This window comes from Nyctereutes procyonoides, unplaced genomic scaffold (assembly GCF_905146905.1).
Source record: "Nyctereutes procyonoides isolate TBG_1078 unplaced genomic scaffold, NYPRO_anot_genome, whole genome shotgun sequence".
Taxonomy (NCBI): domain Eukaryota; kingdom Metazoa; phylum Chordata; class Mammalia; order Carnivora; family Canidae; genus Nyctereutes; species Nyctereutes procyonoides.
This window is the reverse complement of record NW_026575159.1, coordinates 24037720-24056219: the sequence shown is the minus strand read 5'-3', so window position 1 is coordinate 24056219 and position 18500 is coordinate 24037720. Positions and strand designations below refer to the sequence as shown.

The 18500-nt window shown below is 44.3% G+C and overlaps 1 protein-coding gene across 1 annotated transcript in view; it reads left to right on the top strand.

The window, feature by feature from the left end:
• The window catches only part of KCNQ3 (potassium voltage-gated channel subfamily Q member 3), a 294355-nt gene that overhangs the window by 263739 nt on the left and 12116 nt on the right, over positions 1-18500 (top strand). Inside the window, exon 9 of the mRNA XM_055314183.1 lies at positions 5140-5166. Coding sequence (XP_055170158.1) covers positions 5140-5166 — 27 coding nt within the window. The remainder of the gene's footprint in view (positions 1-5139; positions 5167-18500) is intronic.

Genomic DNA, 18500 nt, shown 5'->3' with positions numbered 1-18500 from the left:
CCCATGAGCTCAGGCCCCTGCTTGCCTCTCTCATCTCACCCCTACAGAACTGCTAGTGGCAGGTGCTGCTTCTTACTCAGGGCATCCAGTCCACCAGCCACAAGTGACTTACAGAGGAATCTAACCTTGATCCCGAGGGCAAAAAGAAGCCATTTGGGCCCGAGTATGACATGATCAGATCTGTGTTTTAGGAAGATGACAGGAAGGGTATGGAGGTGGACAGGCCAGGCTCGAGATTCTAGGCAAAGAGATCAGCCAGCAAAAGACCGCAGCTTTCAGGATGAGAGCCAGCCAGGGCTTAGACCCAGGTAGAAGCTCAGGAAGGGCAGCAGAGGTTGGACCAGAAAGAGAATAATCAGAGAGGGGTGCGGATGGCAGAGGACTTGGGGAGATAGAAGCATCAAGGCTTCCATAAACAAGTGATGGAATCTGGGTTTAGGGACTGTGTCTTCTCACCTGCAAGTAGATTCACTGGCTCAGAAGATGGTCTCTGTGGTTCCCTTTGATTCTAAAGTTCTGTTTTTGTCATAATGATTTCCAGCTGGGGATAACATCAGTCTTCTTGTGGGTCACAAGAGTCTCTGCAGGGCCAGGGAGCCTCCCTGGAGAAGGGCAGAATGACCTTGGACTCGGAGGCAAAAGCAGGTGCAAGCACTCGGAATGCAGAACCGAGATGACTTCCATTTGCTGTGCAGCCCAAGGTCTTGGCAAGAGGCCCATTCTTTTGGGGTGATTTATTATAAATAAGGCATTGTCCTGGCTGTCAGAGACTTGTAGGAATACATTGTGCTGCAGACAGCTGCTGTGATATGGGAATGGCTTTTAAGCTGAGAAAGAAGATTCCTTTCTCTTTCTTTCCTTCCTTTCTTCCTTTCTTTCTTTCTTTCTTTCTTTCTTTCTTTCTTTCTTTCTTTCTTTTTCTTTCTTTCTTTCTTTCTTTCTTTCTTTCTTTCTTTCTTCTTCTTTCCTTCTTCTTCCTTTCTTCCTTTCTTTCTTCTTTCTATTTCTTTCTTCAAGAACAAAAGTTTAAAGTCATTAGAGAGATGCACTTAGCAACCACAAGGCAGTCCCTTGGGAAAAGAATGTCCCTGAATCCCAACCCATTCCATAGGTTTCATGGTCAATCTGTCCTCACCCACCTCCTATAGGTTTTTTTGTCTTTTGTTTATGTTTTTATAAAAAAATAACTTTGTTGTGTTTCCCATACTGTAAGAGGGTTTCACTTACTCTAAAAAGTACCTTTGAAAGTGAACAATTCAGTGGTTTTTAGTATATTCGCAAAGTTGGGCATAGATCACCACACAAATTCCAGAACATTTTATTGGCCCAGAAAGAAAGAAACCCTGTCCCAATAGGAACAGGCTCCCCCCCCCCCGCCGCCCACCTCTGCAACCTCTAATCTACTATCTATTCTGGACTTTTTATATAAAAATGAAACCTTTTAGTAGGTGGCCATTTATGAATGGTTTCTTTCACTTAGCATGTTTTCACATTTCCTCCAGGTCAGAACTTGTTTCCTATATATGGATGAGTACTATTCTATTCTAGATGCCCTGTTTTGTTTATCTATTCATCAAGTGATGCATATTTAGGGTGTTTCCACTTTTTGGCTATTATGCTGCTGTTCACATTGTGTGGACACAAGTTTTCAATTCCCTTAGGTTTATACCTACAAGTGGAATCGGTAACTCTATGTTTAACTTTTTAAGGAACTGGCAGACTGTTTTTCCATGGTGGTGGCCTCCTTTGACATTCCTCCCAAAGACTTTGCAGGATGCAGTTGTGCAGCCCATCCCTGGGAGTGGTACTATATCAGGATTTCCAGCTCAGTGCAGTCCTTCATGAATTTGCAAGGATATATATGTTTAGGGGGAGCGGTGGATGGATAATGGTGATCCTTTTTTATTTTTATTCTGTTACTAATTAAAATTATAAACTTATTGTTTCCGAATTATAAGGAAATTCAGAGAGCTATAAGTCCAAACCCAACTTAATACGAGAAATAGCTGAGGCCTGCAGATGTTCAGGAACCGACTCAAGGCTGTACATCATGTTGGGCATCGTTGAGACCTCGCCTAGATCTACTGATTCATTGACCAGTGGAGACTGGGTACACTTGGTACAAATAGACAGTGGGAGTCTGACAAAGTACAGCGAGAACCTTAGGGGTTGGTAGATTGTACATTCATACGTGCAAGCACACATGAGGGAAGACATTTAAGACCACGTGTTAAATGCTTTTCCTTTGCTTTCCATCAGCAGGGAATGTGCATGCCATTTGCTTCCCTAAATTTTGGTAGGATTACCTATGGTACATCTGTGCTGTCTAATATGGTACCAGTAGGCAGATGTGGCTTTTGAGCATCCGTTACTAGTGCCACGGAGGAATTACATTTTAGATTTTTATTTAATTTTAACTTAGTCATATATGACTAGTGGCTGCCATATTGGACAATCATTAGATATTAGAACTAAAATGAAGGTAAGACTTAGGCCCAAGAGGTAGATGTTACTTGACCAAGAAGATCCAGTTAATTTTTTGTATAACCAGAACTTGTTCCTTTTATGACCAACATCAAGGTTATTGGAGTGCTCACCAATGGAGAAGTGGGGGGATGGACGTATATGTAACAATCCTTCCCCATGGCCAAGTAACATGGATCTGCTTCCATATATGCCATCTCATTTCATCTTTGGAATACCCTGGAAGATAAGAAGAAGGAGTAACTCCATTTTTATAACCCAAATATCATAGGTGAAGCATCAGAGCATCAGTGAGATTAATTAGCTTGCCTAATGTCACCCCTCTAAGTAAGTGATGGAACAGAGATGAGAACCCAGGCCTTATGCCAAAGCCCATTGTATCTCTGGGAAGAAAAAAGTTTTTTAGGAAGAAAACTGGGTAAAATTAAGATGAGACAAGGGTTACTGGGATAATAATACCCTTTTCTGAAGATTATTGTCATGAAAGTCAAATTGAATAGAATGTGTAGAAGCACCTCTCACAGTACCTGGCCCAGAGCAGGTGTTCAGTCTCTACTAGTTGAATCAGGCCTGGAAGGAAGTATAGATGTTATAGCAGGAAAGAAAGACACTAAGCACTCAAATATAGTCCTGGGAAACCACTGTTCATGAGTGACAACAGGGCTAAACCACCCTGTCTGGAATGGAGTTACAAATCTTTTATTTATTTATCCCATTCATCCATCAAGTATTTACTGAGCCTCTTTTATGTGCAAGGCACTGTGTTTGGCACTGGGGACATAACAGTGAACAGAAAGGGGTCAACTGTGCTGAGCATGTGACAGAGTTGATGGAGACATGGACAGGGAAGTGCCCACTGGATGCTTATCACTTGGAGATTGTTGGAGCTTTGACTAAAGCAATCTCAGTGGAACAATGGGCATAGAAGACAGCCTGCAAGGACCAAAGGGTGACGTGGAAATGAGCACATGGGGATGGCAAATGCAGGTGACAGCTGGAGTGGAATGTGAGGCCAGGGCTCTTTCCTTGATGGGAAGGATCTAGGGGAGAGGGATCGAAGTGGATGCAGTGTGGGTGGGGGGAGGGACTGGAGGGCACACCAGGGTGAAGGCATGGGTTCTAAAGTGCGGGTGGAGGATTGGCATCCAGGGCCTGGTCCCTGCAACCATGTGCACAGAAGGGGAAGCATAGTGGGCAAGGCCAGGTGTACATGGCTGCCGACTTGGTGGTGGGACATGGGGCAGATCTCTCTTAGTGAGAAGTGAGTCAAGGTCATAGCCTGGAAGAAAGGCTCACCTTCTGGGAGAGGTAGGAAGTGTGATGATAGAGAAGGCGTGGAATCCTTGTCTTAGAGAGTGAGAAGGGAATGGTGGTGGGGAGGAGGAGCCCTATCTCTTGAACACTGCTCCCCACGGCACCACCGTGCAGGTCCCGCCCTCCACCCACCCCCCTACCTTTTCCTTCTCTTAGTGCTTTCCTACTTTTAGAGTCAGACACCCAGAGAATTCTAGAGAGGCAGAGTGTTTTCTTTGCACATGCTTCAGGTAGAGAGATGGGCCCAGGGGATGTGTGACCCATCCAAGGCCACCTGGGACTAGAGGGGAGCTGAGTCATGAGCTGGAAATCCCCCAGCTGGTCCCTCTGCTTCTTCACCATGATGCCTTTTATTTTCTCCCCATTTCTCCCACCCCCAGATCCCAGGGATAGGCTACTTATTCATTCAGCATTTATCATGCATTTCCCATGTGCCATGTATGGGATGCTCAGATTTCAAAGCTGAAAATGACAGAGACCCTGCTGCAAGCAGCTCATAGAATACCGTTTGATCAGAGTACAGTCCCACATGTGAAGAGATTAGCTCAGCCTAGACCCTGGGGACTTGGATAAGAAACTCCAGAAAGGGGCCCCTCTAGCTGGAATTTGTAGGATGAGCAATGCTGTTCTGGGCAGAGTGCAGGCAAAGACTGAGAGTCTGGAATGTGTGCATACCACTCATGATTAGGAGGGTGGGCTCTGGAGCCAAGCAATCTGGGTTCGAATCCTGACTCTGCTCCTTCTTGACTGAGACCTTGAGCAACATTCTTAACCTCTCGGTACCTCAGCTTTGTCAACAGGATAATGGGAATGCTAATACTTCATGCCTTGTAGAGTTGATACGAGAATTAAATGAGTTAATCCATAAAAAGAACTGAAAATAGTATCTGCCTAATAAGTATTGCTCAATAAATAATAGCAATGATGGTCATGGTGTCAACTGTGATGATGTGGTGGTGACAGAGTGATGGGGGATGGCACTAAGTGATAACATTCCTGGTTTCCTGGTCTGTCCCCACCACTAAACAAATCTCCTGAGCCCAGGCTCTGAGCTTTGAGCCAGAGCAGGTGCTTGGCAACCATTCCCTGGGTGAGTAAATGAATGAATGGCTGGGAAGAACCCCGAAAAATTAGAGCCAAGCCTTTTTGGTGGGGCCTAGGGTCCAGCTGGGGAAAGCCAGCTCATTCACTGGTTCCCCTGCTAACTCACCACCTCATCCTAGACTCCACTGGGTGCCTTCGTCTTCATCAAGGGATGCTTTGGGGCCCATTGTGGGGAGAGGCAAAACTGTTCATGCAATTTATACTTTCTCTATGTTTTTCTCTCTCGTCCCCTCTTAGGAAAGACCAGCTGGAAGCAGCAGCCAGGTACGTTTCTGATCGTGAATTCCCTTCATCCCACCACCATGTCGGGACAGAGGGGCCAGCTGTGTATGGCGTAGGGACCCTGGGCGGCATGCTGGTCATGAAATCGAGTTTGGGGCTCACCCAAACTATTGCTGACCTCCATATTCCCCTGCCATTTTCATGTTAATTTACCCAAGGACAACTCACTTGTGATCATAACTGAAGCCTCTTGGTCAGCAGGACAGGGTGCTGTGCCTGGAGTCCTTACATATGTTGTCTCATGAGGTCCTCAAAGCCACACTGTAAGACAGTCCCTAGGACCCCCATTTGTGGATTGATATTGAGGCTCAGAGCGTCTGAGTTATCCCCCTTGTGTCACACGGCTACTGAGTGACAAGACCGATATTCTAAGTCAGGTCTGAACATGAAGACCGTGTAATTTCCGTTATGTATTGCTTCTCGGGTTCACAGATGGCTCCTCAAAAAGTGAATCAAGACTACCATTCATGACCCCCAGTAAACCCCAGCTCACTCCAGGCTGCTGCAGAGGCAGGTTGGGCTTCTGGATTCAGAGCACTTCTGTGTACCCCGCCCCTTCTCTCTCCCTCTCAAGAAGATGTCACAGTATCAGGGAGATTAGGGACTCCTAGTTGTAAAGAAAAACCTATCTCTCCCAAATTTCCTTTATTTATTTATATTTATTTATTTATTTATTTATTTATTTATTTATACAAATATAGATGTAATTTCATCTCTTACGTTGAGAAACTACTCCTGAGGGCTTGCATCCATCTCCTGGACACCAGGCTCAACTGCTGTCCTTCTGGAGCTGAGAAAATTTGGGGGGAGGGAGTAGCAAGACCCTGAGCTGCATTATACTGGACCCGCTTGAAGACAGTGGCCTTTGGGAAGCTGGGTCAAATCCTCTTGAATGAGGCCCATGATGCCCCATCCCATCTGTAATCCCTCTTGGAAGAAACAGTTACAGACAACCCAGTTAGCTCACATGTAGAAGCACAGTTCGGACCCCGTCTCCTTTGTGTGTGTTTTCAAATGGAAAGAGCGTTTCTTGCCTGGACCTGGTTTGGACCTTAGGGGCATTTGGTGAGATCATTGAGGGGGGAAAGAATGACTGACAATGACAACATCAGGGGACATTTGCCTGAGAACCTGCAGCAGCTCCCAGAGGCAGAGCGAGAAGACACCTCAGATAGCCTCCCTTAGATACAGCTGTCTAAGCAAAGGTGCTTTTCGAAGAAGAGGGCAGGCTAACTCCAAATAGCAGAGCTCGTGAGCACCAGGATTACATAATCCAGATCTCAGGACTCCCAGAGGGGTGCTTTTTGTCCTCTCCTTGTCTCATGACCAACAGGGTTTTGAATCATGCAGGTGTTGACACTATAAGCGAATTATCATGTCTACCTGAGAGCCTTTTCTATGCAGACACAAACGACATTCAGCCAAATTAGAATGTGTGTGCAAAACACCACATGTGCACTGGATTGTGCACTTCCCAACTTAATTGGTGCTTGGGTCAATGCATTCTGAGGCTTTGCTAGGGATGCTGCTCCAGTTATCAGAAAGGGGCTGTCTAGAATCTCAGCAAGTTGCTCATGCCCCTCTCCAGAACTCTCTGCCCTGCCAGAGGTACAGAGGGAAAACACATTTCATGATTTCTCACAGTTAGAGTTGCCAACTCTTTGCTGGCTCATCCTCCCCCGGGAGGAAGAATGAGGTCAGTTATGTAAGCCACACAATCTCCCTCGTCTGGGCTCAGGCGCAGTATTTTGGGTTTGAACAGCAAACAGGTTGGCTGATGGATTGGCAGGTGGGATACCAGGTGTGATGTTAGCTGCAGTGCCAGAAGGCGGGGGAGGTTTGGGGGAACTGTCGACACAGGCATCAACTCCTTTATCCAGGATGGCAGGGAGCAAGGAGAGAGAATGGTGAGTGGTGTACACATGCATTAGATAAATACTTGCCAATGGTCATTGTCCACCTTTGTGCTAACTTCTTCAACAGGCCACCAGTGAACTGGTGCTTTGGTCTTATTTATTATTTTTTCTAAATAGCCAGAATAAGATTGGAGTTCATCTCACCTCCCCCTCCAAGCATAGGTGGGCCACACCTCCATTCATGTGTCAGGCCAAGGAAAGTGTTCTGTTCTCTGTGACTTAACATATCTTGGTTCTCCATTGGGGTAAGACAAATAAATCATGTCAGTTTATTGGAAAGAGCTCAAGTCCATAGTTGCTTGTAAAGCTGTTGCTTGATCCCAAAGGGTCAACAGAGAGATGAGTTTCTCTAGTCTCGAGGAGAGAGCTGTGTTGGTTGTTCGCGGAACTTAGGCCCTGGTGATTTCCTACAATGGCTGGGAGGCTGGCTTTGATCATTTTATGCTTCTCAGGATCTGTGATTCTGAGGCTAAACAGAAGCAACAGAACCAGTTTCTGCTGTGTGCTTACTAGGATCTGAACACTTTTCCTAGGTCGTCTTCATTAAGTTTTATAAAACTCATGGCCATGAGCTGATGCTGTGCCTGTGGTATGAGCTGTCCCCCCCAAATATTTACTGGATGAATAAATATATGACTTAATGAAGGAGACTTTGTACCATCATTTTACTTGTGTGAAAATTGAGCTCAGGCATTTAGGTAACTTATACCTTCACCAAGCACAGAAGTGGCCAAGGTGGGGATTTCAAGTTCAAGTCTATCTGACTGGACCAGATCCTACCAGGCTGAGTCTCACTGCAGCACAGGTGATTACCATGCCCTCGGTCCTCAGGGGTAGCGAGTCAGTTCAGTTGTCTGAAGATACATGAACTTGGCACTTGCTCTCTCTTGACCAAGAACTCTTATATCACGTCTTCAGTCCAGCTTGTTCCTTCACTTCATTTGGGACTCTGCCTAATATCACCTCCTGAGAGAGACCCTTTTTGACCCTCTGCCCATGCCCCATCCATCTCTATGCCCTTGATCCTACTTCATTTTCATTGTTAGCATGGATGACTATCTATTATATTATGTATTTGGTTTTTGTCTGCCTTCCTTACTAGATAGAATGTCTCAGAATGATTAGGCTCTGTTTTGTTCACTGTATTATCTCCAGCACTTAAAACAATGCCTGGAAAAATAACCCAACACACGATCAGCTCTCAGTAGATATTAATTTACTGAAAAAGTGAGTGGGCATGTGGATGGATGGATGGATGGATGGATGGATGGATGGATGGACACTCTTATTCTACAACTGTCATAAACCCACCTTAACCATCTTGGACTAAGAAAGAAATGCAATGGCTCACATAGCCACCCATCAGAGAGGGTGAGATCCCCAAGAAACAAGGAATGGGATTCTTCTGGGGTTTCTCCTTTCCTCTTTTGTCTCCACTTCTTTCTGGTTTCACTCTCACTGACTTTCTATACTGATGAAGGTGTCCATGCAAGCAGCCCCATGATCATGGGGACAGAACATTTTTCCCTCTTTCTCTGTCCTTCACCCAACACCAGTTTGAGAAACCCCAGGGAAGCACTTAGATTGGTCCAGTTTGGGTCACATATTCATGCTTTGAATAATGTGTATGGCTCAGAGAGTGAGAGGCCACGGCTAACCAAACTCTGGGTCTTGTGTCCATCTATTATGAGTTGTGTGGGTCCAAGATGTCATGAGTGATAGCCCCCATTAGAGCACTTGGTTGAATTTGGAAGAATCAGCTCTCCAGTTGAATAGGGTCCTTTTCCCCAGAGAACAGGGGATGGAAACAAAGCAGACAAAAATGACAGCTGCCCATGACAGGCATAAGTTTCACCTGAAGTTTTTCAAATGCCTAAAAATAATGTTGCATTAAAGAACACCAACAGTAAGCCATACTGAGGCTCACTTATTCCATAGATTATACCAGAAAAGACTGACACTTTATGGTAGGAACATCGTTTTAAACCTCAATCGCAACTATTCAGTAGACATGCAACAGGTCCAATAATGTAGAGGCATTTGTTGAGAGAAAATAGTGTTTTTGTGAATTTTCGAAACAGGTAACTGTGTTGACAATAATGGCTTGCTTGAGCCATATTGTTTACTTTGTATTTTCAAACAATTTAATCTTAACAGCAGCATCTGGGACTCTTCTGCTCTGTATCCATCTTTGGAGAGGGAAGAAGTTCATCCCAGGCATCTTCTTTATTTCCTGTCTCATTGCTATGTCCTTCCCATGGCAAAGCTGTCCCATTTAGTAGAGGATCATTCTTTGGGTCAAAGAATTTAAGTATAATAACAATATTACTATTTGCCAGCTATAGTTGTAAGCACATCTAGCCCTCACAGCTACCCTAATGGGGAAGATACTATTTTGAATCCCTATTTTACAGACGAGAAAATTGAGATTCAAAGAGACAAGTGATTTGTGTGGGATCCTGCAGCTAGACAGTGGCAAGAACGAAGGTTGAGGTGGTTGGGCCAGCTTGATGGTGTGTGGTTTCAGCCACCATGCTGTTTCTTATATGTGTCGGGGTCTGTTAGGTTACTGCAGTCAGTCCCCTTCTTCTTGCTTTGTTTTCTTCTACTCTTCCTTGGCTCACTGTAGCTGGAGTCCCTGCCATGAGAGGAGGCTGTGGAGACTGGGAAAGGCACAGAGCCAGGATCTCTGATGGAGTGAAGGAGCATTTGGTCAGACACTATAATTCACACTTTACCTTCTTCTCCCTGTGACACTGACCACATGAAATTGATCTCACAGGATGACAGATGATGTTGGCAATAAATCTCCTTCTGGGCTCTGGAATCAATGCCTGTTAAAGGTGTTCAGGAATTTAGAGATTAATCCAATCCCCCAATTTTACTGATGAGAAGATTGTTGCCCAGAGCAAAATAAGAGTCTTGGACACAATTCCATAGCTATTAATGTTCTTTCCTGCCAAGCAGACCCTGCAACACTAGTCCCAGGCTGCAGAATAGCTAAGATGTAGAAAATTTGGACCAATTTTGTTGAACCTCAGGGTGATCCCCAACATGTCCTGAGGGCTTAGTGTCAGTTTACTTTTTGGAAAATGGGGTGTGCCTATTTATAGCACCCCTTTTCCTATGAATTGTGAGCTGAGAAATAGGAATCAGAAACAGATCAAAATGTAGGCCACATTCGCTGCGTGAAGCAGGATTGGCTCTGGGAGCAACAGTGAGTGTCATAACACTTCCCTCTAAGTTTGGCCTTAGGACCAGCACACAGAGCAGACACTCACTCACCCAGGCAGATACCTGTGGCCATGGCTTGTCTGACTCCATGGGGCACTGAGAGCCAGACAGAGACCATTTGTGTCCCTGAAGACAGGAATGACTTTTAATGTTGAAGTCTACCTAATTAAGAAGATGGGCCAATGGCTATTTCACATACCTTCATCAGATAATTCACCTCCTCCCATGGGAAGATGCCAGTAGAGGGCTAGGGGTTTCTTCTCAATCCTTCTAAGAGTGTGAAAATTCCATTTTTATGACTTTACAAAAATATGAAAAAGATGGTCCCCCCTACCCTGCCTGTGGCCTCCTGTCTCCCCATGATACATCATTCTTTAGCCCACAAAAATGTTATACAGCTCTCTGGCTTGGTTCCATCAGTCTGAAAACAGTACTCATCCTCTATGCCCTCACCTTTTGCTGCCTTGGTTTCCTGGGGCTGCCATAACAAACCACTGCAAACTGTGTGACTCAAATCAACCGAAATTCATTTTCTCACTGTTCTCGAGGTTGGACATCTTAAATCAAGATGTCGTCAGAGCCATATCCTTCCCATGGCCATAGGGATTGCATCCTCCTTGCTTCCTCCTGGCTTCTGGTGATTTTTGGTAATCCTTGGCATTCCTTGGCCTTGTGGGCCCATCACTCCATTCTCTCTGCCTCCATTTTCATGTGGCTTTCTTCCCTTTGTGTGCATCTGTATCTGTGTACCCAAACCTCCCTCTCCTTTCTCTTATAAAGACACCAGTCATTGGACTAAGAGCTCATCCTACTCCAGTGTGAGGTCATATCAATTGATTACATCCGCAAAGGCTCTATTTCCAAAAAAGTTCACATTGGCAGCTATCAGGTCAGGGTTTGAGCATATCTTTTGAGAAACACATTTGCCAAAGGCGAGCACAATTGGTTTGCATATATGGTGGGAAGCTGTCTGAGCAGATCCAGGATACATGATTTTCAGAGGGACATTTATGAAAGTTTGATTTCAATATCTCCTGCACAGATGAAGACTTGGGGGCTCAGTAGGTGAAAGAACTCACACAAATCTCAGCCCAAATTGCACAAATAGGATTGGATCCTATGTCTACCTGGCTCCCTCCTGAGCTGTGGTCCTCTCTCCTCTTTAACCAGGGACTAAAAATAAACAGGTGGTTGAATTAAGAGGTAGTCATGGCAACAGAAGCTGAGAACAGACTCCAGAATTAGACCATCAGACCTCAATGCCTGGCTGCCCTACTTACTAGCTGAGTGTTCTTGGGTAACTCAAGCAGCCTCTCATGTCCTCATGTCCTTATCTGTGAAGTGCGGATGACTTCTAGGCTGATTGGAATGGTACATGTGGCCTGGCACATAGTAGATTCTCACTAGAGATTGGTGCTGGTCAGTTGGTATATTCTTCATATGTGAGATTCGGATACACAGAGAAAATAATTCTTCTAGGAAAGCAACAAAGAGAAGTGTCTTGCTCCTCACTTATATTAGTGTGTGACTCTGTGTGTCCTCTGAGCACCAGCTGTAAATGTCCTGGAATAGTGCTCACAGGTTCCCAGATTCACTGGATCAGAGGAAGTAGGCCATTGGTTTAGCTAACTTTGCAAACCTGTCCAGATGGAAGAAAACCAGATTAACACATCAGGTTTATTTCCAGGTCGTGAAGCTGTTTCTATAGCCCTGCAGCCAGTTGAATCACCATCTGCCTCCTTGTCCTCGCTTTATCTGCCCCCACCCTTCCCCAACCCAGATAGTCCCTTGGAAGTCACACTTACCTGGCCTAGGCTGTCTCATCCCTAGAAGGTAGAAGTCAGACTAGGGGATCTCTAAGCCATTTCAGGTCCTGTGTGCTGTGAGTTTGTGGCCACAGCAGCAGAACTGGTTCCATGTTATTTTGCTGCATCAGACACTGTGAGTTATAGGTCACTCTTTACGAATTTTGACTGCGTGTTCTTAGACACATTGCCAAACCTCCATATGTCATTTCCCCAGCAATAGAATAGTTATGGTGAGAGTACCTACCTCCTTAGGACTATTGTAAGAATTAGATGCTTAGAATAGAGCCTTACCCATGACAAGTACTACACAGGGTTTGCTTTTATTATGATCACTGTTATTATCCTGATCAGCACCCATGCTTCTGGGCTTTCTGTCCCCAGTCTTTTCTTACATAATGCAGGTCTGGCTTAGGAGTCACATCAACTTCCGTCTGAATCCTAGCTTTGCGATACTTTTATCCTCCCTCTCACCCTCCCTCCTTCTTTCCTTCCTTCCTTTCTTTAAGAGCCCTGCTTTGCGTCAGACCCTGGAGATTCCCAGAAAATTGGAACTCATCGTCTGGCAGGGAGGCAGATGTGTCAACGGAAGAAGAACAGTGTAGTGTGGAGGGTGCTGGTATGGGAATGTTATAGACACATGGGGTAGAGAGAACAAAGAAAGAAAGGAGCTCTGAGTTCTGCCTGCAGATCAGGAAAGGATCCACAGGGGTATTTGCTTTAGTCTGTCAAGGACTGAGTAGCCGTTCACTGGGCTAAGAGAGGGGTTAAGACCCTAATTTTGTCCCTTCTCTCCTTCATGCTTTCATCCTTCGAACTAACAACCATTGGGTGCCTAGGCCTGTGTTCTTGCCACAGGCCATCTATTTCTGAGAAATCCATGGGAATGCCAATACATTAAAGAAGAAGAGCATGCAGATATCCCAAGGAAATGCACAAAATGCCTAAACAAATTAGTCTTCATTTCTGTGTAGGGAAATTTATTTTGTAGCTACAAACAAAGGATATAAGTTATTGGGTTCTCCCAGCCCTACTGTGAACAATGTGAGAGCCCAGAGAAATTATCACTTTCTTCATCAACATCGATGCCATTAATGGAAGGCCTGTCAAATTCCAACCCCCAATGAGTGCCTGCTGTACCTGCATTGTCATCTAATCCCCAGTTAAGATTTCCCACTTTATTAAAAAAGAAACAGGGTTGAGACAGCAATTTGCATTCATAGTCTTTTCTCAGAAAAAAATAGGACACTCAGGCCTCAAAGATTTGGCACATGGATGGTGACAGGTTGACAGGTGTTTTTTTGTTTGTTTTTATCTCTTTGCCTTCTCAGTCTTTTTTGATGCAGACCATGATGCTAAAGGAGCCTTCTAAAAGAGGGCTGCCTATCTTGTGTAAGGCTCCACCTTTTCCATCCGGAAAGATGGAAGGATGAAAGCATGATGGAGAGAAGGGACAAAATCCTGTAGGTTGGATTGGCTGCTCTGTGCTGGTCACTCAATCTGTGCTTGTGGGTTTCTCACAACAAAACACAAGACAGATTGACCTCTTCTTCCAAAAGACTCTTCTCTTGGCTGCAGTGACACTATGCTTGGGTTGTCCCCCTCTATTTATCCCTTACCCATCCATCCATCCTCTTATTCAGTGACTTTTCATGAAGATCCTTTTGTGTCCCAGAAACCATAGTAAGGATTATAGCTACAAATAAGAAAGATAAGGTCTGCAAGTGTTTACTTGACAGATGTCATTCAGTGTTCCTTCCTAACATGTCCCAAGCTGAACTCTTGTTTTTCAGTTTAAGTTTTATTAGCTTTTCCAGGAAAGACATGCCCAACAAAAAGTGGCATGAGGAGGGTAGAGATTATAGTCAAGTTGGTCCCAAGAGAAGTTGTTCACTAAGTACAATTTGCCTTTGATGTTCTTTCACTCACCTGCTGGGTTTTCTCCCTTCCAACTTCTTCATGGCACCAAAGCCTCCTTGACAACTGCTCTTCACTACCGCCATCTTATTCCATACCCTGGACGGGAGATAGGGCAGGGATTGCATTTAAAAGTACCACTCCCCTTCCCCCCCGCCCCAATAAAGTACCACTCTCAGGTCTCTCTCTTTGTACTTTGTTCATAGGAGCACTTTTATGAGTTTTTAATGTGCAAAAATAGGTGAAGAGCTGAATTTGAGATTAGGGATAAAAGAGAGTTTAGTTGAATTGAGAGTGAGAAAAATCTAGACTGGAACAAGACTCAACATAGAGGGAGCATATTAGACGGGGGAAATGGTAGTGTACAGGGAGGTCAGAATCCAGCAGGGTGGCCTAGCCACTGAACAATTTCCAGTGTAGAGTGTTTAAATGACTTTTTAATTTAATTTTTAAATTTTAATTTTCTGGGAGAAAAAACACCATTTGCATGGTTTATAAATCAAAATAATATAGAATCATATTGTGAAATGTCGTGATCCAACTTGTGTCCTGATGAATCCTTTTCTGCCCTTTCATCCCACACAGGTCATTTCTTTTTTGAATTTCTAGGGTATCTTTCTCAGTTTCCTCATGCAAACATAAAGCAAAATTTACTTATACTTTTTATTTTTCCACTTTCCTAACGTGTTTTAGTAGTGATAGCTAATATTCAATTTAAGTTATTTGAGCTGTGAGGCAAAATCTCACAATTTAGTAAAATCTGCCTCACATAACAGTCTTGTATGAAGTGTGTGATTGCATATGTGTCACGGAAAGGGGCTGCCAAGTTCAACTTTTGGTTTCTTCTCCAAATCCCTCCTTTTTTTTTTTTTTTGGGTTCCCATCTTGCTCATCTAAAACAATGGCATCACCACTTACCCATTTGTGTAGTTGGAAACCTAGCAGCGGCTCCTTATCTGTCTCTTTCCCTCACAAACCACATGGAGTCCATCAGGGAAGACTGTTGTGGTTCCAAAATACAAATCAGAGTTCTACTCTCCTTCCAACATGATCACCCTGATTCATGCCACTAGCACCTCTCACCTGGAAAACTTCGTGATTTCTCATTGGTCTTTTTTTGTCCTCATTCTCCTTCAATCCACCACCAAGCAGCTGTTTTGTTCCTTTTTTTTAAAATTTTTGATTGTAGTAACATACACATAACAGAAAAATTGTTGGCTTAACCACTTTTAAGTATATAGTGAAGTATGTTCACTTTGTTGTGCGACCAATCTCCAGAACTGCTTCATCTTGTAAAACTGAAACTCAGAACCCATTAAAAACAACTTATTTTCTGCTCTCCCCAGTCCCTGACAACCACCATTCTATTCTCTATCTCTATGAATTTGACTACTCCAGATACCTCATATGAGTGGAATCATACACTATTTGTCTTTTTGTTACTGGCTTATTTAACTTTACATAATGTATTCAAGATTAATTGTGGCATGTGTCCAAACTTCCTCCCTGAATTATATTCCACTGTGTAGATTTATCCATTGATTCCTTGATGGACTTTTGGGTTGTTTCTACCTTCTGGCATTGTGAATAGTGCTGCTGTGAACAGGGTTCTTTCTTAAATGCAAAGTTGCTATACTCTTCCCTTCACAAAACTCTTTTTTAATTTTTTAAAAAAAAATTTTATTTACGATAGTCATACAGAGAGAGAGAGAGAGAGGGCGGAGACACAGGCAGAGGGAGAAGCAGGCTCCATGCACCGGGAGCCCGACGTGGGACTCGATCCCGGGTCACCAGGATCGCGCCCTGGGCCAAAGGCAGGCGCCAAACCACTGCGCCACCCAGGGATCCCCTTCATAAAACTCTTAATGGCTTACAAGTGCCCTTAAAATCAAGCAGAAATTTCTATTTTCTGTTCTTGATTCTGAATCATACTTCTAGAATTCCTGCCAATCTCATCTCCAACTTCACCTTGGGCCACTCCGCCCTTCATTCACAATGTTCTGGTCATGTACTCCCCTTCTGTTACACCCAGTGTTCACACCCCTTGTACCCACAAGTGGTTCTTCTGCCTAGGGAATGCTTGCCCCTTTTCTTTGAGGTCTGGCTTCTCACCTTTCAGGTCTCAGCTACACCATCTGGACTACCATCACTTCGATCTCGTACTACTGAGACCAGCCACTTAATTGGTCTTCCCATCTACCCAAGAGGCCTTTCCTTACCACTCCACCAAAGTCAACCTCCTGTTACACTCCACTACTGCCCTCTCTTTGTTCCTTGGTCAGATTTCTAGCAGTCTGCATGTCTGTTTGCTTATTATATGTCTCCCTAACCTCATCATAAGCTCATTGGAGGCTGAAAACCATGTCTGTTTCAGTTATTACTATATCCTCAGCAGGTTACCAAGGGCCTAGCATTTACAAGGTGTAAAATACATTTTTGTTGAATAAATAAATAACATTAGCTTTATTTTACAGGTGGAAAAACTAAATCAGAAAGAGCTTATCACTTAACCAAGTTGAAATCTTAACTACAGAGTTGAAGTTTGAACACAGATCTCTTATTCCAAAGTCCACTCTTTCCACCATGCAGCATCCCTCCCTCAGCTGAAGTTGGATGCATTTTATTAATAGAAGATCACATATTGTTTTCTTTCATTCATTGAGTATCCAAATAATGCTTTCAGTGCTGATAGCGTGCCAGGTGCTGTGTTAGGTGCTGGGTGCTTGATCCAAGTATGGTTTGTGGACAGTTAGCTTACCTTTTAGTTACTCAGACTCAACAACATGGACATTTTGGGTGGGATGATTCCTTGTTCTCAGGGGCTACCCTGTGTGTTTGTAGGATGTCTAGCAGCATCCCTGGCCTTGACCCACCAGAGGCCAAGAGCACACCCCAAGTTATGCCAATCAAACATGATTCCAGACACTACCAGATGTCCACTGGGGGGCAAAATTTTCCCCAGTTGAGAACCACTGCTATGATGAAAAAGAATCCCTAGTAACTTCAAAGATTTCACCATGGTGGCCAAGGGCCATGGTTGAGAAAAGCCCACAGAAACCACAATGAGTGGTTAGGTAATTGGAGAAAGAGGGGAAGTGAGCCTTGAGGCTGATGCTTAGACCAAGTTCAGATGAAAAGTCAGAGTCATTTAGATAAAAGGAAGGATGAAGGATTTCCTGGGTACAGGTCATGACACACACAAAGGCGAGGAAGCATGAATGTCAGGGAACTGCGTAGAGTTTGACATGGCTGGAGTAACCGGAGGCAGGAGCCCAGGGGAAGTGCTATATCTGCCAGGACAGACTTTACTTTTTGATTTTTACTTTTCTGCCTCTAATCCATCTATTTCCAGTTTTACAATTCATGTTTGAAAATTGTTTGTTCACAATAAATCAGGGCCCCCAGGTAGCCAAGAAAATCTGATGTCAGCTCCAAGGAAGGCTTTGCAAGACCTGTAGAACTCTCCAAGCCCGAATTATGTGCTAGAAATCCATAAGGAGAAGGGCAGAGATGGGATTGTGTTTCAGGGGTGAACTTTGCCTAGCATCTGATTATCCTCCAGGGTCTTGGATTTCAAGCAATGCAATTAAGAAGTAAGCTGATCACCCCCATTGCTGGAGGAGGAATTCTGTAAGCCTCCTAGGTGTGATGGCTGGGAGTAATTCAGAGCTGAGGTTTCTGACTGATGCCTGACGCCTCTGGGTTCCTAATGCTGTTGGAATCTCTCATAAACCGTCCTCTTTGACCATGGCGTATCACATAAACATCACCGAAGCAATTCAGACTCTTAGAGGTTGCAATGCAAGTACTGAAATGCCAAACAGGCAAATCCTAAATCCCAGCACAGACCGAACCAAGAGGGCCCTCTCATTAACTTCCTAAATCTCAGGTGTTGCAATTTCCAGTCAGGACAGTGTGGTTGCTGTTACTCTTGTCTTGCTTAGTTGATCTGGAATTAACCTCTGTATATACACTTATCTCCTGCTAAGGTCAGGTTCAGTGACAATGGTGAGTGTGTGAGACTGGCATTAGGAAGCACTGTAAAATAATATATAAATCTCAAGAACTTATCTTGGTTCATTTTTTTAAAAAACCGCTTATTTTGTGGCTCAGGAAATTTTATCCCTCCTTTACACACATGCCATTAGCCCTCTCCTACTTCTGCAGGAAGAGGATTATTTACCAAGATAATGGTGACAGCCAGCATTCACTGAAGGCTTCTCCAATCCTCATTCCAGAAGTGGGCTAAGAGCTTTCCATGCATTCCCTCATTTAACTCTTGCAGAGCCACGCACAGCGAGAGCTATCATCACCTTATATGTGAGGAGCTGGAGCAGAAAGAATGACTTCTGTATCCCGGGTCACCTGTTCCTCAGGACCTTATCCTTCAGGGCTGGGAGTGCCCCAAAGGCCATGATTTTCACTGCCACCCTGAACATGGGAA